General features: G+C 33.1%; 1 protein-coding gene across 8 annotated transcripts in view; it reads left to right on the top strand.

The window, feature by feature from the left end:
- Positions 1-25,084, top strand: part of CCDC88A (coiled-coil domain containing 88A) — a 123,638-nt gene extending 98,554 nt beyond the window's left edge. For 2 of the 8 annotated variants that reach the window (XM_045189432.3, XM_024552777.4), the window contains exons 21-33: positions 103-246; positions 3,324-3,510; positions 7,484-7,629; positions 10,615-10,707; positions 10,836-11,050; positions 14,267-14,350; positions 15,351-15,554; positions 16,129-16,200; positions 17,137-17,217; positions 19,325-19,593; positions 19,786-20,248; positions 23,648-23,746; positions 24,252-25,084. In XM_045189432.3, the coding sequence (XP_045045367.2) occupies positions 103-246; positions 3,324-3,510; positions 7,484-7,629; positions 10,615-10,707; positions 10,836-11,050; positions 14,267-14,350; positions 15,351-15,554; positions 16,129-16,200; positions 17,137-17,217; positions 19,325-19,593; positions 19,786-20,248; positions 23,648-23,712 (2,023 nt within the window). In that variant the 3' untranslated portion in view covers positions 23,713-23,746; positions 24,252-25,084. Of the gene's footprint in view, positions 1-102; positions 247-3,323; positions 3,511-7,483; positions 7,630-10,614; positions 10,708-10,835; positions 11,051-14,266; positions 14,351-15,350; positions 15,555-16,128; positions 16,201-17,136; positions 17,218-19,324; positions 19,594-19,785; positions 23,162-23,647; positions 23,747-24,251 lie in introns of those variants that run through there. The other 6 variants (XM_045189427.2, XM_045189426.2, XM_053925461.2 and 3 more) reach the window with 5 other exon arrangements.
- Positions 25,085-25,949: the final 865 nt, after the last annotated feature.

Genomic DNA, 25,949 nt, shown 5'->3' with positions numbered 1-25,949 from the left:
GAAATATATATAAATTTACATGTTTTGTGATACTGACATGTAATAAAATATTTTTCTCTCTAAGGAAATATTATAAACCAAATACCTAACTTTTTTTTCCAGTTATAATCAGTTACTAAAGCAGAAAGGACAATTGGAAGATTTGGAAAAAACACTGAAAGTAGAACAGGAAAAAATGCTGCTTGAAAACAAAAACCATGAGACTGTAGCTGCAGAATACAAGAAACTTTGTGGTGAAAATGATAGGTAATAAATACTTAAATATTTTAGTTTTGTAGTATCATTCATTACATCCAAAGTGTATACTACCCCTTTATAATACCATCCATAACTTAGAATTTTAAAAGAAAACCCCAGCAATAAGTAAATTACCCAAGAAAATCATGCAGCTAATTATAGAATGGCTCAGGCAAAAACCTGGATCTCCTTTTCTCTCTTTATTCTCTCTTGATTTATTCAACTAATTAAGTTTTTAAGCCACATTATATAATTAAATTTTTGTACCTTGACAGTATTTACATACTTTATTGAAACAGAATGTAATAAAACCTGATTCTTTATATCTTTCTTTTTGCTGGTCTGGTATCCTAATTCCTTTCTTTTGAAGTTACTACTACAAGTGTGCAGCCTTATAATTTTCTAGCTGATTTATTCATACTTTTATTTTAACTAATTTTGGTATTAATGGTCTCATATTGCCATGGGGCAATTATTTTTTAACTTGAAGCCTTGGGAAAATCAAAACTTGTCGCTGGTAATCAGCTTGCTTCATAAGGGTACATTTTCAAAAGTTGTTTTAGAAACCTATGAAAAATTTAAACAGCTTAAACATGTGCATTGCACTTAAACTACCATAGCTGAAGTGCTGAAAGGCTTCACACAAAATTCAAATAGGGTTGTTTATAATTTGTCCTACTATGAATTTAATACAGTGCATTTTTAGAATTAAACAGCTATTCCTTTTCCTTAACAACAACAACAACAAAATATTCCTAAGCTTCTAGAGCCATTTTCATTTTCATGCTCAGTAGTTTTTAATTTAGTAGCTGTTACAACTAGAGATTCTCTACTGTGGTATTTGAACTTCAACAAGCTCAACACCATGCTAGAATCAAGGAGGGTGTCTTTGTACCATATATACAGTAGAAGACCAAATTGTGACAAGTTATGGAATACAAGGGCAGGGTCATTTTTATTGAATATGTAACAATGGGGAACACATGTACTGTGAGAGTCCTATGTTGAACCTAATCTTTTTCCAGTGTTGGAATTCAAACCAAACTGGGATAGTTTGTGAATTTAAGTAGGCCTTCCAGGAGTCTGATTTTACACATTACTGTGGAACCACCAGAGAAGGAGCTCATCCTAAATGATAGGAACATATTGAGCACGATAAGCCTGAACCAGAAGATTCTGCAGGCTTGTAAGGGATGAGTGGTCCTGTCCATTTGTCTCTCAAATCTGTTCTTGCCCAGCTTTATGCACTTATGTCTGTGTTCTAAAGAAAGAGAAGGTTTTATATAGAACCTGAAAGAGGTGTTTTACCAGAAAAAGATACTTATGCAGACTTGTCTGAAGAATACTAGTTATCCATTCCTCTGAATAACCTAAACTGTAATCTTATTTAATGCCAAACCAGGAAAGTTTCTTCCATGGACTAGTTTGTCTTTGCCTCTTTAGAATTGTGTCCACTGAATTGCATTTTGGTGTTGATGTTCTTAGCTTTGAGGGACTGTAAAAATCTCTCTTAAAGAGCTCACTTTAGCATTTCCCATAGAGATGAGATTAAGAACATTGTATATTATATCTCTTTATATCCAGCCCTCCATGAAGCCTCAGTAGGAAAGTCCTTGATTTCCATAGGTATTGATATGATATGTAGCTATCTGAATGTCACAATGAGATTTTACTAGGTGTTAATACTCATGGCATGCATTCATTCATTGATTCAACTTGTTTATGGAGCATGTACTTGTTTTATGTTTCTGCTCTTGACATTTTTTTTACCAAGTCTTGATTTTTTTAAATGTATTATTTATAATTCTTATAATCTGACTCAGTTTCTTTGGAGAATGAGTTGAATTAAATTATTAGATGTTCTGAAAAAGTACCATCCTAAGAAAAAAATTGTTTTGTTTGGTTACCTCCTCCTTTTGTGGATTCCTGGTCTTAATGACATAAGATAAAAGTTGTAACTACAGCCAGTTTAGCAGGCCAGATGTAGCACACAGACTGTTTCGGTATAGCCCTCAAACTAAGAACAATTTTCACATTTTAAGGCAGCGATTTTCAACCTTCTTCATTTCACAGCCCACATAAACTAATTACTAAAATTCTGCAGCACACCAAAAAAATATATTTTTTGCTGATCTGACCAAAAAAATAGATATAATTTTGATTCATTCACACCAGACAGCTGTTGTTTTGTTCACTATTGTCATTTTTTGTCTTTGACAATCTAAGAGAAAAGAGGTCAGTGCTCCTGACAAAATAGTCAAGTATTGCATGTTTTAAATTTTTTTGCAGCACACCAGTGTGCCGTGGTACACCACTTGAAAATTGCTGTTTTAAATGGTTATGAGAAAAACAGAAAAGACAGGCTTGCTATAGACTGCATGTGGCTCACAAGCCTAAGGTATTTTGTTTATTCTGTGGTCCTTTACAAAGAAGTCTGCTGCCCACTACTCCTAGAGATCAGTGGACGTTGTTCTAAAGGTATAACAGTAAAAAGAAAAAGAAATGTTTCTAGTTTGACTTTTACAAAAATATCTAAAGTTTATCATTAATAATTGGGGACTGCATAAACATGAGTAATTTGCTACAACTGCAGAAATCTCAACTAAAATTTTGGTTTAAGCCTGAACATCTCAGGTATGTGGCAACAGATTGACGGACTACCATGTCCCATCCTGGATTGGTTAATTCTTTTGATCTGATTGATCTTTCTGGAATTTTCACATTGAATTTTAGAACCTTTGAATTCTCTATGAAATTAAAACTAGATTGGTCATATTCTCTTTTGTCATTTAATCTAAAATTTTCTTAATACTTCAAATTTTATATAATAAAATATTTCATGTCTATATCTTCAGTGTATTTAAATGCTGGAAGATTTCATTTCAAGGGGAAAAAAGCACTCAATTTGTTTTAAAAAATGAGTTTTTACAGAATAGAAACTGATTCTTGATCAGAGTAGTAACTGGCAAAAGAATTCTTTATATTTTCTAAGTATGTCTGAATGTAATATATAGCATTTTCACATTGTATAAATGAAAGCTATTAAGATAATCTAATTCTATTTCTATCATGATTTCAAATTATAGGTTGAATCATACATATAATCAGCTTTTAAAAGAGACCGAAGTTTTACAGACTGACCATAAAAACTTGAAAAGTCTTCTAAATAATTCCAAACTAGAGCAAACAAGATTAGAAGCTGAATTTTCAAAGCTAAAGGAACAATACCAACAGTTGGACATTACATCCACCAAGCTAAATAACCAGTGTGAGGTGAGCTTTCACAAGTCTAATCACTCTCTTCCTTCCTTTAGGCATCTAGACACACCTAAAAACTAACAGAGACATTATAATGACAATAGCAGTATATATAATTAGTGGGGTATTTCTAAAAGAATTGGTCAGGGATAATTGAAATCATAAGTAAATAAGAAAAACTTCCTTTATTATTAATTCCATTTTTTTTTTACTGTTCAAATTTATATGTTCATATCCTTTGAAAACTGTAGATTCATATCTTTGTTTAATGAAAAAATGTCACTGGCCACCTGGCATGTATTAGTAAACCAAATAGGTAAAAATTTCTCCCCTTGTGGAGTTTATATTCTGGTTGGAAGAAAACAGTAAACATAGTAAGTAAGTGAAATAACAATATATAGTGTTTCGTGTATTGTTACAAATGGCTATGTAGCAAATTACCCCAAAACTTAGTGGTGTAAAACCACCATTTATTATGCTCACACATTCTGTGGGTCGGAATTTGGACAGGTATGGAGAGCCAGTTTGTCTCTGCTGTACTTGCCCTCAACTGGAAGATTGAAAGACTGAGTGCATGTTGGTGGTTGATGCTGTCAGCTGAAGGTATCAGTTTCCTCTCCATGTGGTCTCTTCCCACGGGCTGGTTTAGACTTTCTCACAATGTGGTGAGAACCAGACAAAAGCCATCTATTTTAATGATCAGCCTCAGAAGTCATGCAGTGTCAATTTCCCTGCATTCTATTTATTGAGGCGGTCAAAGTCCTGTCCAGGTTCAAGGGGAAGGGAAATAGACTCAGCCTCTTGATGGAGAATGGCAAGATTCTGGAAAAGCACATGGACTGGAAATACTGCTAAAACCATTTTGAAAATTAACCTGCAGCATACAGTATGTTACGAAGTGATGTTATGTACAAATAAAAATGGAGTAGGGTAAAGGGAGATAAAGACTGCCAGGGGCAAGAGGGAATATAGATTGAAATTTTAACTAGGTGTCATTGAATTTTCAACATTTGAAAGAGATTCGGGTATTAGTATGTGGATATCAGGGGAAGGAATATTCCAGGCAAACAGTCAAGGCAGTGACTGTAAGACCAGGGGAATCCTGGTGTGTTTGAGGAACACTCAAGGAGGCCCATCTTGCTGGAATGGATTAAGCAGTAGTGGGAGTGCATTTGGAGGGTTTTGAATGGAAATGACATATGTCTCTATATACAGTTCTATTAACATAATTTCATGCTTCTTCCTACAGTGGTTTGATAAAGTGCTAAATGTTTTGAATCATAAAAAGGATACTGAAAGTCTTAGATAACCATTAAATTTTATGCTTGCTATTTTATGGAGTTTGAATATAGCTTTTAACACCTGAACTTTATGGAACTTTTAGGGAACCAGCACTAGGCAAACCTTTACATAAAATTAGGGAGAGAGTGTTTAAGAAAAGTAATACCTAAAAGCCTTTTGTCTGAAATTATAGACCAAGAGAAAGAAAAATTAGGTTTGAAAGCATATACAGGGTGGGGCAAAAGTAGGTTTACAGTTCATATGGAAAATACAACAACAATTAATAAAAAATACTGTTTTGCATACTCAGGACTGTAAACCTACTTTTACCACATACTGTACATTTAAATACTCAACAAAACTTAGAAATTAATAGAACATTCATTCTGCCTGTGATTAAAAGTCATAAGTAAAATATAATTGGGATAGTGAATTTATAAAATGGTAGAGTGAGGAACATGACATATCAACTCCCCAAGAAAAATTAAAATTCAACAAAACTGTCAAACATGATCATTTTAGGACTCTGGAACAAAGCATACAACAAATTCAGAAGCCTTTCTTAAAAACTACTCAACTGTGGATAGGAACTGTGGTTGTCTAAGGCATTGTGACTTCTCCCATCCTCATTCCTTCCCTATTCTCTAGTCTCAATACCTGGTACTTCTGCCAGGGTGCAAGGCAAACCGTGAAAAGTAGCACCTTTGCTACTGGGCCTGGCTTGATTTGAGCAGAGCATGGAAAAGCCCTATGCCCAGAAAAGTTGTCAAAGGCCAACTCTCAGATAGTCTGAGGTTGGAATATTGGTTGGGACAAAGTAACAGATCAGCACACTCACCAGAAATTAACCGTGAGATCCAAGGAGTGAGACAGCCAGTCATAGTGGGTCTTGATAATGTCCCACACATCACTACTAATCTGGAAGGCTGCTTAGGAGAGACAAGGAAGGGTTCTTAGCTACCTACTTAACCCTGGCTGATTGTCCCAACTTGAGTCAAATGTAAACTTTTGGCTATGGGCTAAGTCAGATAATTTGGAGGGAGTGAAAAAATAAATATCTTTGTGAGAAGGGATAGTGACTGGATGAGAGCACAATGAGTATTTCTGGAATACAATTAATGTGCTGCTGCTTGGTCTGGGTGCTGGTTTCACATGTGTTCACTTTGTAATAATTCATTGAGCTGTGTATACACATAAAATTTGTTCCTTTTTTTGTATAAATGTCTTATCAATGTCTGTTGACACAATAATTCTGTATAACAGCCATAATGGATAGTAAACATTTATTTTTGCTCATCACTCCATGGGTCAGTTGAGCATATGTGCTGGTCATGTATTGCTGTGAAAGCCAAATCAGTTGATCTTAGTAGGGCTTGCTCCTTCATCTACAGGTAGCTGACATGTACTCTGAGGGCTGGCTGGTCTAGGATGGCCACAACTACTATAACTCTTGACTGTTTACATAGTCCCTCATCCTCTAGTAGGATTTCCAGAGACTAAATGAAAGCACAAAAGGTTTTTTGAGTCCTGGGCTTGGAGCTCTGACACCATCACTTCCATCTCCTTCTCTTGGCCAAAGGCATTCCAAATTCTAGAAGAGAGAAAATAGATTTCACTTTATAATGGGAAGAGTGAGAAGTCACATTGCAAGAGGATATAAATATAGGGGGGGAGGATAACTAGATTTAATTTTGCAATGAACTGCACATGTTATATTTTAATGTAATAATATTTAAATAAATAAAACAAACCACAATAGTGATAGTTGTTAGATCTAGATGGCTGTTTATGGGTATTCATAAATAGCTTTTCTATATCTTTTGATAATTTTTTAAATATTTGGGGTTTTCATCTTATTTTTTAGGAGGAAGGGTTAGTGTTGGCATTTAAAAAAAATACAGATCTCTGGGCTCTATTCCAGATCTGCTGAATTTGAATGCTAGCACCCAGAAATGTACATTTTTAAAAATATACTTTACAAATGATGCTAAATTTTGAAAATCCCTACTTTGGGCTTTCTGACTTCTGTTGGATGCTCTGGCCTAACTAAGGCATATTTCCTTCTACTTTCTCTTTACTACAGAGAAAAAGCAGCCCAACAACCAGTAATATGAGCTAGCAATACCAATCATTGACAAAATTACCTGACTCCTTTGTTCATGCCACAAAAAGTATCTACAAACTTTTAAAGTTTCTTGAAAACAGTTGTTGGAGGAAGAACGAAGTTTATTAAATACCTGTTGTATGCCATAGGCATGACACCAGATACTTTACATATATTATTTAATCTTTTCAAAAATCTTGCGGGATAAGATTATTATCCTCATTTTATAGATGAGGTCATTGAAGCTCAGAGAATTAACTAACTTGTCCAATGTTTCATAGTTACTTAAACAGAAGGCCAGAGGTTTGAATCTAGCTTTCGGACTATAAGTTAAACAATTTTGAAGAAAGCTTTTGGAAGTAGTACTTATTTATGTTAAACCCAGTATTTGTAAGAATTATGAAAATATATATGTACAGCACATAACCCAGTTCTTAAGCTGTCATTGTTACTGATCACATTCGATCAAAGTGTGACCATCTTAATTTTTCAGATAGCAGGAGATATAAGTCTGTGAAGTACTTTATTTTTCAGATATTTCAGGTGATTTATGTTGAATGTGAATGTTGATATTTTAAAAAATAAATGTTTGTGTTTGAACAGTTGCTAAGCCAACTTAAAGGAAATTTAGAAGAAGAAAATCGACATCTACTAGATCAAATTCAGACATTAATGCTGCAGAACAGAACACTGTTGGAGCAGAACATGGAAAGCAAGGATCTTTTTCATGTTGAACAAAGACAGTACATGTAGGTACCAAATAATTTTGCACTCTGAAATATTACTCATGGTTTTGTAAGTGCAATTTCTAGTGGCAGAGAAAACTCAATGCTCATTTTTTTTAACATTATTATTATTTCAACATACATTTTTTGAATGCTTATGTTCCAGTCTCTGTGCTAATAACCAGAAATACTAACGTGAAAACATGAGTACTGCTCTTAAAGAACTAGTAATATAAAGTGAGAAATACAAATAATTGTCATTATGGAGGTATGTGTAGGAAGCCATAGAAATACAGCAAACTTAGTCTGAGAGAGGCAAGGTGGACTTTCCAAAGTTGATTGCCAGAGCTGAGACTTGAGGGTTCAATAGGAGTTCACCTGAGGAGGCATACAAGGCCATTACGGCAGCAAATACAAAACACAGCAGTGTGATGAAAGTATGCTATGGTATGGTATAGGATCTAAAAAGTAGGTTTGTCTTGCTGGAGCAAAATTGAGGAAGGAGGAGCAGCAGAGATGTGGATAAACACTCAGGAGCCACTTCACAAAGGTTTTTTTATGCCATACAAAGGATTAGCTGAAAAATTTGAAAAAGGAAATAATATGATCAGATGTTCTTTTTTTTTTTTTAATGGGTGGCATTTTTGAGTATGTATTGGAGGTTCTGAGAATAGAAACAAGAAGGAAGTTTTATGAAAGCTGTTACAATAACCTAATGAAAAATAATTCACACATGGTGGTATTTGAGATCTGATACAAGAGAAATGTGAGAAATAGAATTGACAGGGCTTAAATATTGGTAAGTTGTGTCTCCATTGGAAGAATCTGGTAGAATCAGGATTTTGGCCTGGGCAGCTCAGTGTATAGTCTTTGTATTACACCATGATCCACCTTTACTAAATTCTTCTCTTTCCCTTGTCACTAAATGGGAAGCACCATAGTAAAATAGAAAGTACAGATGTTGAAATCAGACAGCTCCTAAAATTCAAGTCCCACTTGTTCCTATCGCTAGTTATGTGACCATAGACTATTTACTTCATTTCTTTGATCACTGGTTTCTTTTTCTCCAAAACAGAGGTACAATACCTACTTCTAGGGTTATCCTAAGTAGTAAGTGAAATAATATCATGATGTACATGACGGTGAGCTGGGCATATATGAAACCCCAGGATACATGATACATTTTTTGAAGCATTAATTTTATTATAAAATTTGGGGCAGGGAAAATTATTTTTATATTAATACACAGATACATCATGGAGCAAAAGTAGAGCTTGCATGAACTGTTAAGGTAAATGCAAAACTCAAATTTCACATTTTTGGCTGGTCAGTTTGCACTGTACCTTCATTTCTTTCAGGAGTATGTGTATACCTTTACTCTCTGCCATAAGATGTATTTTAGCTTACGCAGTGAGTATATCTAAAGCTCTTGGCATTTGAATTTCCTGTCTCTTAAGTAGGGATATTATCCAAAGCTTTCTCTTCTTAATATTCTGAGCCTTGGTGACTACTCCATTTCTAGGGTTTCAGTAATTGTATCTATATATTGACTTGCAAATATTAGTATCTATTCTGACTTACTAAATTTAAATTAAAATATCCATCTTGCATTTGAGACATTTTTGCCTGTGCCCCATGGTCCTAGCAGGGGTGACGAAGAACAGGTAGTACTGAGAATTTGGAGGTTCCTGATGATATTTCAACAGGGAAAATGAGAAAAGAATTGGGAGGTTTAGGCAGTCTGCTGTTTGTGCTGTGGTATAACTTGTTGGCAACTTCTATTCACAAATCATCTTCCATGTACTCTCTCAAATCAGTTTCTTCCAGTTCCCACTACCCTAATTCAACCTTATCTCCAACTAGACTGTCCATTAGCCACTAGACTGTCCATGAATGCTTTCTTTACCTTCCTCCTTTCTGATACATCATACTCTATCATAGAATTAAAGTACCTAAAACAAAGATTTCATAATGTTACTTTTTAATGAAACCTTCAATAATTCTGGTTTGCTTCTGAGCAAAATTGTAACCCAAAACTCCCTCACTACTTCCCCTCAGCTAAACTGCTTAATTTAGCATTCTTGTCTTTCCTTTTCAGTCTATCTAATGTGGCCTTGCTCTTCTTTATGAGACTTTTTTTTTGGTCAGTTAAGGTAGAAATATTTTCCTTTTTATAAATTCCTATTTTACTTTTGCAATACTTTTATTTGGCATCACTAGTGCCTTGGATTATAATAGTCATTTATGTATACAACATCTCTATTATATTATAGGCAGAGCTGGGCTACTTATTATTCATCTTTATATCACCTCATGCCTTCCTCATTGTAAATAATTACTAAACATTTGTAGTATTCTTTGGTATCACAAGTTTTTAAGGAGTTCATTTTACTTGTATTGTAGTCTATGATCTATGATTTTTCTCTATACTATATATACTACCGAGAACATAAAAATGAGATGTGGCGAAAGTAGTATATTCATACATTGCTGAAGGCAGGAAATAATTCTCTGCAAGTAAATTAAGCCTAAATAATTCTGCCACAAAGGAAAAAAAATCGGTTTGCATGAAGATGCAGTTCAAGATTATTATATTTGTAATTGTGAGCAAACTATCCATTTGAATTTTTTGCCTATACCAATTACAATAAGTTACCCTTCATTTCAAAAATAGGGAAAAAGTCAATGATGATATAATGTTGTTTAATAGCTATAAAAAAATGTTACGAATTCCTTTGTCACAATGAGATAGTAATATGGAAAATTTTTTCAAACAGATCCTGTTAAAGAATTGAAACTTTAAATCTACTTTTTTTATTTAATTAAGTTGTAACTAAAGAAAAGGAGACTTGGAAAAAATCCATTGTTACTGCCCAATAAATTCTTAGTTGTCAACTATGGTATCTGATTTGTATACGTTTATGTTTTGGGAAGAAGTTATAGCACAGTTGCAAAATGACATAACTATACAAAATATGCATGTCCTAAAATTTAATTTTTATTTTATAGTGATAAATTAAATGAATTGAGACGGCAAAAGGAGAAATTAGAAGAGAAAATTATGGATCAATACAAATTTTATGAGCCATCTCCTCCCAGAAGGTACTGTTAACCAAATTCTACTCATTTTTATTCTGAAAAAAGAAAGTTATATTTTAAACTTCTAATTTTGTGAAGGATTTATTTGTTTAATGTTAGACTGATAATAACTTTTTAAATTATTCTATCAGGAGAGGCAACTGGATTACTCTAAAAATGAGAAAATTGATAAAGTCTAAGAAAGATATTAATCGGGAACGTCAGAAATCTCTAACATTAACACCTACCCGCTCAGACTCCAGTGAAGGATTTCTTCAGCTCCCCCATCAAGATAGTCAAGATAGTTCTTCAGTAGGTTCAAATTCGTTAGAAGATGGCCAAACTTTGGGGACCAAGAAAAGCAGCAGTGAGTACTTAAAACTCTTTAAATATTTGTGATGTCTAGTATTGATTTAGAATTCTTTCCAAAGGCTTTTTTTAATAACTTCAACAGTCCACTGAGAGAACAGTCTAAGTAATGCATTTCTTTTTAACTCCATACAGTTATAAAATTTATTGCATACTATAATAATGCATAACCACATAATTTTCTATACTGTGTGTTTAAAGATATCCCATAAACAGAGATACCATCATTTGACTAGAGGTAAAATAGTGTAGAAAGAACTTTGAAATAAGAGCCAGAATACCTCTGCCACTTGCTGGTTCTGTTAATATGGGCAAGTGTTTTACCTTTGTGTCACACCTAACAGGGTGATTATGAGAAGCAAGTGAGAAATATTTATAGGAGCTCATTTTTATAATTAGAATAATAAGTCATTTTATAATGGGATTTTATTCGTACTTTGGTATCAAAGTGGAACAAAGTTACATTGGGGAAAGCAAAGAAACACGTATGAATTTGAACAGAATGCTATTAAAAGATTTAGAAATAATTGAAGGTTATGAAAATTGTTGGGTAAAGGAGTGCTTGATATAAAGGATTGATTAAAATAGATGAGGATATATAAATTTGTGTATAAACTTTGGTTTAATATTTTTACTTTTAATATTTAGTATTTTATGTTTTAATATTTTAATGTTAAGATATACCAATTACAATGTTTTAATATTTTACTATATTTTACAAATATAGAAGTATCACATCATAATGTGTTCAACATAATTCATTAATTTCTTAATTTCATTACTAGTGTGTTTAGCTAAACAGCAAGAGCAAAGTAAAAGCCTAAGGAAGTGTATTTTAAGAGAAAGAAAAGAATCCAATGTTAGGCACTTAGAATAAGTCCAGGAAGTTGACTACCACTGTTATAAAATAGGTAAACAGTATGTTTTAAATCCACTCACTCTATCACCAGTCATTAAATTTTAAAAATAGATTTGTATATATAAAAATTTCACTACTATTCTTTTGAAGTAAATATCAGGCAAAAACAGCAACTCTACTTTCCCTAGGAGTAGACTCTCAACATGGGCAACTCTCAAAGCACTCAAAAAAATTATATGTAGTATTTATATGTAGTAGGCTCAAGAAAGTTGTTTAATTCTATATCCCCACATAAGATTATTGTTAACCTGGGTCTTTTGCTACCTAATCTTACCAGCCAAATCTACAGGAAACCTCTGAGTATTGTTGTAAGAAGATCAAGTTTTTCTTAAGTTTGAGAATACCTAAAATTTTATTAAATAAAAATGGTAATGGGTGTACTTAATTTAATTAAAAGAAGAAATTTCAATTTAGATATGAGAACATCCACAAAGAAAGTCATGTCAGTTGTTTCTAAGGCCATCTTGTTTGTTTTAAATACAGAGTGGGGTAAAAGTAAGTGTAAGTTGTGAGTACGTGAAAGTTTATTCTTACATTGTTATTTATCAATTATTGTGTTATTTTCTGTTCTAACAATTGTAAACCTACTTTCACCCCACACGTCATTCTTTCATACACTCTGCTGAAACCTCCAAAATAAGAATCAGAGGAAAATAATATTCTCCCTTCCTACAAATACTCAGTTTTAAAATTTTTTTAATAAACACAAAACCCAGCAATGGCAATGATTTAATTTCAGTGTGGTTTGGGAAAAGAACATTGTGTATCTAAAAACTAATTGCCATAAGAAGGGTCACATTGTACCACTGGCAAATTTAAAACTCCTTTCATCCTGTCCCTTTTGGAAGAGTGTCTGGCTGTCAGTAAAGCAGTCTTTGGAAAACAAAGAAAGAAAATACCTAAATAAGACGACATGTGCATGCTGCAACCACTCGGCTTTGTTTTAGCTAAGTGTCCATTTTTACATTGCTTTCAGTTCATTTCTTTTTAACCATTGAAAATAGCTGTTTTACGAAGCTAGAAAAGAAATAGGTCAGATTAAAAGCTTAATCATGACTATTCCTGATAGCAATCAAATGAATACATTAAATAGCTGTATGTACATTGCATTCTCCTTAATGAATGATTCTTGTCAGTTTGTCAAGGAACTTTGATTATTTATAAGATAACAGCAAATGCTGAGAAAGAGCATAGTTATTTAGGCTGTTACAGTATGTTTCTAAGTCTATGCAAGTTGTTTCCCTAGCTTCTACATTGCACTTCCAAAAAGGTATAACATTTTTTTGTATTCAAATCTTATTAAATTAAGAAAGTTAGTGAGTCTAGTGAACTTTATTATTTTTGTGCTAATGACTCCTAATGTAGTTATAACCCTCATTTTCATCCCCAAATATTTTTTGCACAGTGCTTGCTGTCTTTGATTTTTTTTAATAACCTCACCTTCAAAATATCTAAAAATGTAATATATACATAATTTTTGTCAATTTTGCTTCTTTTAGGATGCCTTATCTTTTAGCCTTACACCAGGACTTACAGCACTTACTACTGCTGTCAAAATACTCTTCTTTTTTTCTCTTTCCCAATTTTTTGTATAATGAAATTTAATGTAATTGTTCATTTCATCTTTTGAAAGACTGTGTTCAAAAAGAACATAATTTTCCATGGTGTTACTAAATAATGTACTGCACCAGAATTCATTTTAAAGCAAGAACTAATTCCCTATTTCTTTATTAAAGTTTAAGAAAGTAATAAAAAATTTTAATGGAAGTTTTTAGATTGTTTGAAACATCCCCCGGGCAGTCTAGTTTTTGTTGATGTATACTGAAATACTCTTACAGAATGTGTACTTGCCTAAATTATTCTTTCCATAAAACCTTATAGTATAAAGAAAATAGAGGATTGAAAAGCCTTTTATATTTTTATCACATGTACTCTGGGCCCACCAATAGCCCTAATTTTAAAGGTATGCATTTATACCTTAACTAGGAAAATTGTTCCATAAATAATTCTAACCAGTTCCTGTACTTATAGGACTTTAGCTAATCCAGGCTTTCAAAGTATATGTTCCTCATCATTGTCTGGTGCTTTTCTAAGTATTTTAAAGTATCAGAGTGCTTATTTCATATTTCATTGTCACTCAGCAGCCCAAGAATAATAGCTTTAGGATAGCATACATAAGCTGAAACTCAAACATTCATTTCTGTCCTTAATTTCAACATTTAACTCCCATCTGTTCTTCTCCCTTTTTTCTTTCATTTTTCTGTTTCTGTTTTTCCTCATGCTCTGACATTAAAGTGGTTGCACTGAAAAGACTGCCCTTTTTGAGGAACAGACCGAAGGATAAAGACAAAATGAAGGCCTGCTACCGTCGTTCCATGTGTAAGACTTTATGACAGTACAGCTTCTTTCAATTGACTATATTGGCTTCCATTACTAATTTGTCACTAACCTTTCTCTGGACTGTGCCAATTTTCTTATTTTACAAAGTACAGTCTTCCTCTAATACAAGGAGCTGGAAGAATTTTTTTTCAAAACTGGCACTGAATTTGCATTATATGTGTGTTCACTGAAACATACATATACATGCATATGTTTAGTCATACATGTAATAACACACTTGTAATTTTCCAGTGCTTTCTAAAAGTTGGCAGAAAAAAAGGTATTTTTTGTGCCATAGAGGCTTTTTCCCAAAGAAATTTACTTAAAAAAAAATAACAAAATGTTTAGCATGAGGAATTTATTTTCTTAATGAACTAGAATGAATAAACAAACAAACAAATAAATAAAATGGCCTGTAACCCTTAAACATGTTTCTCATTCTTTATATAATAATGCTCTGATTTTCCTTTTTTTAAGTGGAATGGGTAATTATATAATCACATTAAATGTTGGTCACTTTGACTATCATCTCTTTCAGGTTTTTATTGAATGGTATACTTACTTGATTCATAAAATGAATAATTTCTTCAGTAACCTGCTCTGACCAAGGACTCTTATCATTTTCAATAATGATGCTCTATAAGATCTGCTCTCCATCTTAACCTTTATTCATTCCATTTTTGTCACCATGAAACCACATTATGAAGGCTTCTAATTATGTTACACATCACTGCACAAAAGCATGGCAGTTGTACAGAGTAAAATTCCTTTCCCTATCTTTAAAGGGGGTGGAGATGGGAAAAATATCTACTGAAATTTATCAGCCTTTGGCGTAGTCATTTCACTCAGCTGAATGCATGTCATAATTCAAATGACGTGTTTATAGTTTTTTATTTTCACTTGCATTAATCCATAGGGGAAAAAACATTTATGATACAAAAGAGAAATAAGAGCAAAAACATTAACCATGCTGATTCATTTGCTTTCATTTGCATCCCAGCCATGAATGACCTGGTGCAGTCCATGGTCCTAGCAGGAGGACAGTGGACAGGTAGTACTGAGAATTTGGAGGTTCCTGATGATATTTCAACGGGTAAAAGGAGAAAAGAATTGGGAGCTATGGCCTTCTCTACTACAGCTATCAACTTTTCAACTGTCAACTCTTCTACAGGCTTCAGATCCAAGCAGTTGGTTAATAATAAAGGTATAGGCCGTCTGCTATTTGCACTGTTGTGTAACTATTGGCAACAGGAATTTTAATTTCACTTTCCCATGTGTACTTTTTTTGACAGCAACAACCTGAAATAATTATTAAAACAATTTGGCTTTGATTGGAGGAAATTTTCAAATCATTTCAAAAATTTAAAACATACAAATAATTAAAATCTTTCCTAGGCCTTTCATAATAAACAGCTAAAGAACTAACAAGAAAAGGAAAAGTAAAGCTTTAAAAAGAAACCAAAAAACCTGAAAACACTACAACTTCAAACAGAGAAAACCATGAAAACCTCGGTAGAAAAACAGAGGCTCTTGCTTTGCTTTGCAGGGTTACGAAGACTGTTTCATTGCTTCTGGTGTTTCCCTAAACAAGTAAACTCTCATCAGAGCTATTCTGTTTCTTTATCCCAGTTCCAGTTTTTCATTGAGCTTATGAGATATGTTAAATCAAGATGTATTATATATGATTGAAAAAATTTTTCCATATTCTGTATAAATAAAATTTTACGGGTTTCTTTTGTTAAAAAATATTTTTATATCCATTTTGCTATTTCATGTAGATACTACATCCTTTGAAGATATAAGTCCACAAGGTATTAGTGATGATTCTAGTACGGGATCAAGAGTTCATGGTAAGATATGAGCTTTATTTAGAAAGTACATATAGAATGTCACATTGCATCTATGAATGTCCATTGCCAGCAAGCATGTTTTATCTAGCCTGCATGTCAGACCTCTGCCATTTCTTCAAACCTGATGATATTCTCTTTTAAAATTACTGCTTCATCTAAATTAGATAGTCTCTATTTTAGTCAAGGTTACTTATAAAATATGCTGACACAATGCTTAAAGGTAATTTTGATGCCATTCTGGTATAAGTTTAAAGTTATGAGTTGTTTTTTACCATTGGTTTAAAACATATTTACTTTGGTAAAGGATGAACTCTAAGAAACCACATTTTCTGTAGTGTTTAAGCATTTCAGATTTTTAAATTGCTATCTGGAAAATCATATCTTACCAAACTAAATTGTTAACAATAAATGGATAACATGTTAAAGGAATGCCATTTTTAGTAGGATTTTAAGAAATAGGATAGAGCCATGTTAACTGTGCAGTTGTTTCCCTTGTTGAGGATAGAAATAGTAAGACATTAACTACAGATACCCATATTCCTCCGGTCCGTGGCATCTCTGCAGTGTGCAGGGTTCCTTGTCTGATGTGTTGTAAGTGACTTAGTCACTAGAACTTTTTTTGACATGTCATTCACTCTCTGAAACAGTCCTGGTATCTATCTAGAAATCATATTCAAATCTAAATATGCACTTTGTCTTCTTTTCTTTGAATTTCAACTATTGTTTCAGAAGTGTCCTCTCCTAAAGAGTCTTACTGAACTATGTGGAAATGTCTTTACCTTCTAATCTATATGATTCAGCTGTCTGTGGGCATGCATGCTCAGCATATAAATGTATGCATGATTACTTCCTCAAAGCATTCTGTGAGCAGAATGTAAAAGTTCAGTGTCAGCAGCTAGAAGTTTTATCACACTGTCTCCTGATTTTTTCATTTAGCTTCAAGACCAGCCAGCCTTGATAGTGGCAGAACATCCACTAGCAATAGCAATAATAATGCTTCACTTCATGAAGTCAAAGGTATGCTGTAGGTAAATTTATTAATATGCTCCATCCATTTCCAGATTTAAAAGGGAGATTAAGTTTCTGGGGTAAAGTATGAAATCCAAATCATCTGTGTTGGAATATAGTTCTTGGAATATTTTGTACTTTTAACATTGTAATACATATGTATTTCAATGTATATAAATGTAAAAACAGGAGCAGTATTTTTGGTTTCCATATTTTATCTTTCACATAAAGTATTTTTATTACAATCTTTATACTTTAAAATATCTGTAGGTCCTTATTTTACTTGTTTTTTGTTATTAAAATGGTTGTCCTTAATTTTGTCATGATGCATGTGCATTGAAGTCATTACACAGAGTGTTTTAGAAATACTTAATTTGTCCATGAAATAAGGGGAAATATTTTTTACTTTGATAAGGTGGTTGTGTGTGTGTATATATATATGTTGCAAGACCCAAGTGGGATGCATATCTAAGAATTATTTCAAAATTTTCCCCTAATTTTAAATATGCATTCCAGGGTAAGGTTTTTATGTAATGTCTGGAAGCCTGGACTAATACCTTTAAAGGTATACTGCCTACTCAGGTTCTGTAATTATTTAATAGATTATAAAAGTTTGTTAAAATACCATTCTCTACAGTCCAGAATTGTCAAATTGTAGTGAATGCATTTTTTCTATTGCTTTTTGTATTATAAAATCCTTTTGTCTATGTTTGGTTTCATTTTATCATTAATACTATGTTTTGTTACTATGATCTGAAAAATATGATTTCAAGGATGGAGGGTTTTTTTTAATTTTTATAATCACATTTGTATATCCAGTAGGAAAATAGAGTCTGAAAATGTGAGGGAGTATTTGAAAATTTAAGAAAATTTTATTACTATAAAATTGTTACATAACTTGAGCCAGATTCTTTCCTGACCTACTCCTCTGTCTGTGATTGGGAAACCATGGAAAGTTGCATTTTCTATCTCAACACTCTGTCTACACTGTTTGCTTTTGATCAAAATGAATTAGCACCCTTAAGGAATACCATAAACTTTAGGAAGCTTTTTTCCAGAACTAGTAATTTGCATTTTTTGCAGTTGTTCAACCTCAACTGAGTAGCTACCATACCAACAGTGGAAAGTCGGAACAATCAGATGATTCAGACATTAAATAAAGCATAAAATACTAGGTCTGGCTGGTGTGGTCAGTGGATTGAGAGCCAGACTGTGAAATAAAGGGTCGCTGGTTCGATTCCCAGTCAGGGCACATGCCTGGGTTGCAGGCCAGGTCCCCAGTGAGGGATGTGTGAGAGACAACCACACATGGATGTTTCTCTACCTCTCTTTCTCCCTCCCTTCCCCTCTCTAATAATAAATAAAATCTAAAAAAAAAATTCACTTAAAAAAATAAAATACTAGATATTTGATTTTATATTTTACTGGAAATTTCTAAATAATTATATCATGTCTCCATTTGACTCTCCTTATATGCCTGTTATTTAAATTCTAAAAATTTAAGGTTATTCATTAAAGGATGAACAGAGAAACCTTTAAGTTAGCAGTAAAAACTTCATAGAAAGGCGCAAAGCATTAGATTTTTAGCATTTAGAATAGTTTTTGATTTTAACATTCTGAAATAATTTAATATTCATATAATCATGTTCTAAATTGTGAGATGTTTTTCAATTACAGTTGATTCTTGAACATATGTGGGGGGGCTGAGGGGTCAGCACCCCTAATCTCTTGTTATTCAAGGGTCAACTCGTATTTGAACCTGAAGTTTTAAGAATGTAATATTCATTTATTTATTCATTCATTTACTGATCAAATGCATTAAGTGCCTGCTGTATATATTTAGGCTCTGGGTATGGTGGTGAAAGCAAGTTTTTGCTTTTGTGGTGCTTATATTTGTCAAATTGACTAAATAAGCAAGCAGGTTATGGTAGACTGATACGGAAGTCTATGGTAGACAAAATAATCAGGGAATTGTTAGACTGGTCAAAGATGAACATAGTATACTAAGTGTTTCTAAGTAAAACTTCATAAGAATCCAGTCAACACATCTTACTACTTATAAAGTTTTAATCTCATTTCTATTATTGAACTCTTAACACACCATCTACTCCAAAAGCAGGTGCAGTTCATATCCAAAGCAGGCCACAGAGCCACAGCAGTGGAGAATTTAGCCTACTTCATGATCATGAGGCTTGGTCCAGCAGTGGTAGCAGTCCAATCCAGTACTTGAAAAGACAGACCAGATCAAGTCCAGTGCTCCAGCACAAAATGCCTGAAACATTAGAGAGTCGAGCACATCACAAGATCAAAACTGGTTCCCCTGGAAGTGAAGTGGTTACTCTACAACAGTTTTTGGAAGAAAGCAACAAGCTTACCTCAGTACAGGTTAGTTTTAAGGGTGACCTTAACTTACATGGGCATTACAAGTTAAATATCTATGATTGGACTTTAGAACTTTGTTTTTTTTAAGTAAAGGAGTATTTAGAAATACTAGCAATTTTATATTATATAATCTAACATACCAGGAAAAGTAAAAACATGGCTGCTATTCATTAATCTGCTTTGTTTTTTTAACAGATAAAGTCCTCAAGTCAGGAGAATCTTTTAGATGAAGTAATGAAAAGTTTGTCTGTCTCTTCTGACTTTTTGGGAAAAAGCAAACCAGTTAGCTGTGGTCTGGCCAGGTCAGTAAGTGGAAAAACCCCAGGAGATTTCTGTGATAGACGGACAACTAAGCCTGAACAGTTTGTGAGACCTGTTCCTCAAAAGACTGAAGATACCTACTTTATTAGCTCTTCAGGAAAACCTACACCGAGCACCCAAGGAAAGATAAAACTAGTAAAAGAATCTTCTTTGTCACGACAATCAAAAGATAATAATCCTTATGCCACTTTACCTCGTGCAAGCAGTGTGATCTCTACTGCCGAAGGAACTACTCGAAGGACAAGCATCCATGATTTTTTGACCAAGGACAGTAGACTACCTATGTCAGTTGATTCATCACCAGCTACTGCTGATAGCAGCATCACTGCCGCATCTAGTGAGTACCCTTTACACCAGTGCTCCTCCCATACACTTTACAGCCCAACTCATTCTGTAGGTTCTCATGCACAAATTGGTTTAGTTACAGCAGTGCCTGAGTCTCTAGTCCAGGCTAGAAACTCAACAGGAAAGTCACATTTTCTAAACCAAACTTTTACCACTATTAATATATCTAATGATACATTTGGAATATCAGCTAAAGATAGCCTAGAGTCATTTACTGTGGCTCATCCAGCTCAGCCATTTTTATCCCTGAACACAGAGTTAGTTAGTAACATAAGTGGGTTACCTCCCAGGCCAGTCACCAGAGTAACTGACCAGGCTTCCACCTCATTGGATAAAGCTACACAGAAAGATAACAAACAGTTTTCTGATCATCAGAACCCTAGTAACAGTAACACGCAGTCTTCTGTAGATAGCAATATTCTTAACACTCCTGCATGCCTCTGTCCTGATGACACAGAAGCTGCATTGTTGGTTTCTGAGGATAATCAAACTGTTTGGTATGAATATGGTTGTGTGTGATCAAAACTGCACAGTATAATACTGATGTCATTTGGTGGGCACTATGCTTCTCTAATCTGTCTTGAAGAGCTGCTGTTGAACAGTATTTGGCTAGATTCATATTTTTATTTTCCGGTTGTGGCAAAGTGGTTGGTTGTATATGATGGCTTGTATATAAATGTGAATGTGTAACCACACCAAAGCCTGCATGAAATATTAATTGCATTGTACATTTTCTGCATGACTTTAAAAACCTTAACAATACATGCTCCTCTTTCACATTTCTTGTCACCTGATAAAAGATTGTTACTTTTAGAAGCATGTTAAGATAGTTGCATGCTCTAATTACCAAGAAAGCATTTCTGAGTCATATTTACTTTGTTGCTTCCAGAAAGGGGAATGCTCATTTTTCTCTTCATCCCTTTTCCTTCCTTTCCCTCCCTCCCTCTCATTCATTTCTTTTATTTCCATAATGTGCGGTACATATTGCACATGTGTAGGAAAATATGTAAAAGATGTCACTTTCTTTTGCCATTTAATTATGGCCTTCTGCCCTATTTTTAAAGAAACAATTAATAACTCAGTACTTTACGTAGCAAATAATAACTACTGCTCATATTTTTAGAATTGTTCAGATTTAAAACATTATTAATACTCATAAAGTTAGTGTCATTCTTAAAAACCCCATCAAGTTTAAATGTGACTTATACAGTGACTAGGATCATTTGTATATATTCTATTTCTTTTCTGCACTTTTCTTCATCTTCTTTCAAGATTACTTTTTTTAATTGGAATCAGTTAACACAGTTTTTCCAGTTCTTTTTTTATATATAGTCAAAGAGAAATAAACCAGTCATACACAATGTGTTGGAAATTTGCATTTTTACTTCTGTTCAAAAAGAGTAGAAACTTTACAAAGTGGTGAAGATTGTTACTTCTATAATTCTGTAAGTGATTATTAAATTCTATGTCTGTCCTTAATGCAGAATTTTCTAAAATGAGTACATTGTGTTAAAATAAAGTATTAGGATCTGTAACCATTTAAACAAATAGATGTTTTGTTTTTAGTAGAACAAATTTTAGAACTGAGAATAAATATGACTCTTAGCTAAAAAATAGCCTTCTAAGATAGAGGAAATATTTGCTAACTTTGACTCCGGTGTCATAAACTTTAAAATTATCCTGCTGTGGTCATAGCACTGTTATAGCAGAACCAGCTAAACTTGAATCTCCCAGAGTAAAATAAAAATACAAAATAAAAATTCATAACTCTGATTCACTTATCTCTGGATGAGTATATCTTTACTCTGTTTCTGGAATATTTTGCCGTTTTGATTCAGCCTAAATATTTTTGATGATAGCAGCCTGGAATTTGAAAGGAATGTTTTGAAATGTAACTTTCTAAAAAGGAAGGAAATTATTATTTATTATGTGTTTTATATTAATTATTGTTATTAATTGGACCAAAGAAAACAGTCTGTAGAGAATCTTTGCTGAATGAATTGTGTGTCCTTTGTAAATTAAGCCGTCCTCTTGTGCTTACACAAGATCATTTCAGGAAGCAGGCCCCTTTATGTCTTTGGTCATACTTTTCTCATAGCCAGCTCTTACTGAAAGCAGTGCTAGGGCAGGTAGTCAGTCAGAAAATTTTATACTTTTCTTCATGAATACATCAGTCTATTTTATTGTCATTTGTTTCTTAGTCCTGACATTTCAAATGGTTTTGGTGTTCCCGTTTTTTTCATAACCTAGTAATAAAACTTAATGGTAAATATAGATGAGATTAGATGGAGACCATGTATAATACAAATGTAATAATTATTTCTTTTCAACATTGAGTCAAGTTTTGGCTCTCAACTATTTCAACTCTTTAAATATTATAAATCTGGACATACACCTTAAATTTAAAATACTAAATTTTTCAATATAAAACATTGAAAAATCATGTGCTATATTAAAAACTGATTATTTTATAAAATTATGCTTACAGTAAAGAAGTATTTCCAACTCAGCTGGCTAGAGTTACATATGTACAGCATATTTTCAAAAAGAACATACACACGGTGCATGTATGACAGATACATACCATGTCCATGTGTCTTAGTGGTTATCTAAGAATAACTTCATCCAGAAATTCACAAGCTATGGAGTCATAAAAGTTTCTCAAAACACTATGTAAGCATAATTTCTATAAGTGAAATCTTACAAAAATGCCCCCAATAAAAAAAAATTTTAGAAAGTAAAGCAGCTCTGACTAAATTGAGTAGTGCATGTTTTTGTCCTAAGATATCTCCATAAATAATCATTGGCTTCACAAAGGATTATTTGAAAAACTATATGACATTCAGCACCCTAATTTTAGATGAAACTGTATAGTTTATATTCCTGGCCTAGAATTCTAGAAATTATACCCACATTAATTGTGTGACATTGTAAACTGACACTGCTAAGCAGTTGGGTCCCTTTTGACCAAAGCAATTTTAGCTATAACAATGTAAGTAGGTATATTATTTGCCTGCAAAATAAGCCTGAGGCCTAGGATTTCTTAGTAAATAATAGTTATTTTTAAGGCGGCTCGGCTAGCTCAGTCAGTAAATAATAGTTATTTTCATTGTTGATGTTTCTGCCACTGCATGCAAGATTACTTTTTACTTTATATGTGACCATTTAGTAAATAAACATAAGTAACCTATCTGATACTAAAACAGCATATTATTTATAGCTTTTAAAAATACAAAAATCAGTCTTTAAGTAATGAGATGTCTATCAGATTAACACATTTTCCCCAGAGTTAGATTCCTTCTCTTTGCCCTACTTAATTAGTTTCTTATCTTCATTAATTGTATCATGTTTAACCTTTGATTAAATAACATGAAATGCTTTTTTCCTGCAGATGTGGACAAAGTACAAGAAAGCAGAAATTCAAAAAGCAGGTCTAGGGAACAACAAAGCTCCTAATTTATTACCCACTACATGACATGTGGGCCAAGTGGTGAGTTTCTTACTCCAAATGTAAATGAGATTAGTCTCATTTATACAAACTAACCGCATTAAGTATAAGAACAAGTGCATATTGCATTAACAGATGTAAATATTGCTTGCTTCATTCATGACTTCTGTCCTACTTACTAGTAAAGCAAGATTATTTGATTGCCATAATTTTTTTTGGTCAGACAGGAAACAAACTTTCAGAGTTAATTTTCCCCTCAATTTAAATTTAATTTTAGTAATGAGTAATGTTCTAGAAATTTCTTTTTTAAGTTTGAAGGCTTTTCTTTTTTGTGGTAGGAATACAAGTTTGCCACAGGGTTCTTGGTAATTGAGGACAAACTAAGTGCCACTTGAAGAAAACATGTCTCTGACTTTCTGTCATTCTCATTCCTATAGAAATATCTGGTGCATGCTGTTCTTGTAGTGGCTGCTCTGAATTTTATATCTCTCACCTTCAAGCTTTTCTTATATTTTCTTTCTTCTTTCTACCTTTCAACTAAATACAGAGAGAAAAGTGTCCTTCATTTTCTCAGTATGAAGCCTTTATTTCTGAAGTAACAAGCCACCCAACTATAGAAATCATTTTTTAAAATCTTTAAGGAGACTTTATACAATCCTGCGTGACTAGAGCAGGCAAGAAATACAAACCTTCATTCCTTCCTTGAATCAAGGAGCACTACTGGAGTCAACTGCCAAAATTTTTAGAAGGTTTTAGGACTTACTATACATTGTACTTGTAAGATCTACTGAATAAAGGATGTTCTCTCGCTAAGGATCAAGTGTTTTGAGGTTTCAAGAAGTACTCCAAGAACAACCTACTTCTTTCATCATTTGTTTATGAATTTATCCATGTTTGCTTAATGCTTCTAATATTAGCTGAAATCGAGTCATTTATATTTAGTTGTGTAAATCTAAATTAAATGCTGTAGTATGTTGTGGAATGTATACTATATATCAAGATTGAGAACATTGTTTTGGCATGCCAGAGCCTTATTTGGTTAGCAGACTGCATGTGTTGGTATTCTTTTTTTTTAAACCAATTATTTTGATGCACTGAAAAAGAAATTTGGTTCATAAGATAAATCTGGAAAATCCATGATAGGAGTTATTAAAAATTACAGTAGTATTAATCTACCCATATTCCCCAGTAAGCAACACTAAACATTCACATGTGGATCCAAGTTGAGTGTTTTTCTGAAACTTTTTTTAGTAAGGTGATTTTCCAGCAAATGGCATTCCTAAGATAAAGCTGTCGTATTTTAATTCATTTCCCTTCTTTAGTACTGGGTTATGTATGTGTGTTTTTTTTAACTTGAGAGCTGACTGTTGCTTAAGAAGTTTTCTTATGGCAAAAATAATGTAAATAATACTATGATCTGCATTTTGCCAGGAACTCACTTATTATTAAGGTTATTACTTATTAATAAGATTTTTTGTTTTCTTTTTAATATTACATTAAAGTTGGTAACTATCATTGGTACTTTTGAAATATTTGTATACATTTGTTACCTTGAACATTTGAAAGAAGCACAAAAAAAGTAGATTTAGTTAATTTAACCCAGGGAAACATCAGTTTTTTTGTAGTTCCAATTTTTTATCAGTTTTATTTTCTTAATGAAATCAAAAAAATTCATTGATACTGGTTAATGCAAATTAATTATTTAACATAAATACCAGAATCGTAAAGGTATAAGATGCCGTGTTTTTTATTTTAACAGTGTACTTCTTAGGCTCTCATTACCAGCTCTAAAAATCTCTTTGGAATAATTGCATATTCCAGTGTGGGTTTATGAACTGTGTGTTTTATCACCAACCTAGCTGCCATGAGAAATGTATTCTCCCTCTCCTTTCCTCTCTCTTCCCCGCCCCGCTCCTCCTCCTCCTCTCTCTTTCTCATTTATATATCTTTTTATTTTGGTAGGTCAGTAGCAATGTTGTGTTCAATGTCTACTTTCAGAAAGACCATTAATGAAAAGACAGAATGTACAGCTGACCACATTAAAAGGAAATTAGCGAACTTGGTCTTGCTAACTTAAATACCACCATTACCTTAGGTTTTGCCGCCAAATAATGCTGTAAAGATAAATCACTTTTAAACTCTTGGGTGAAAGGTGCTATGTAATGTAAATACAAAGGATTCTTACTAAAATACAAATGTTACACAACAGACATATTTAAAACCTATTCTCTAGACATTGAAAGAT

This window comes from Desmodus rotundus, chromosome 5 (assembly GCF_022682495.2).
Source record: "Desmodus rotundus isolate HL8 chromosome 5, HLdesRot8A.1, whole genome shotgun sequence".
Classification (NCBI taxonomy): Eukaryota; Metazoa; Chordata; class Mammalia; order Chiroptera; family Phyllostomidae; genus Desmodus; species Desmodus rotundus.
Note: the sequence above shows the minus strand (reverse complement) of the source record. Positions and strands in the feature narration are given on the sequence as shown.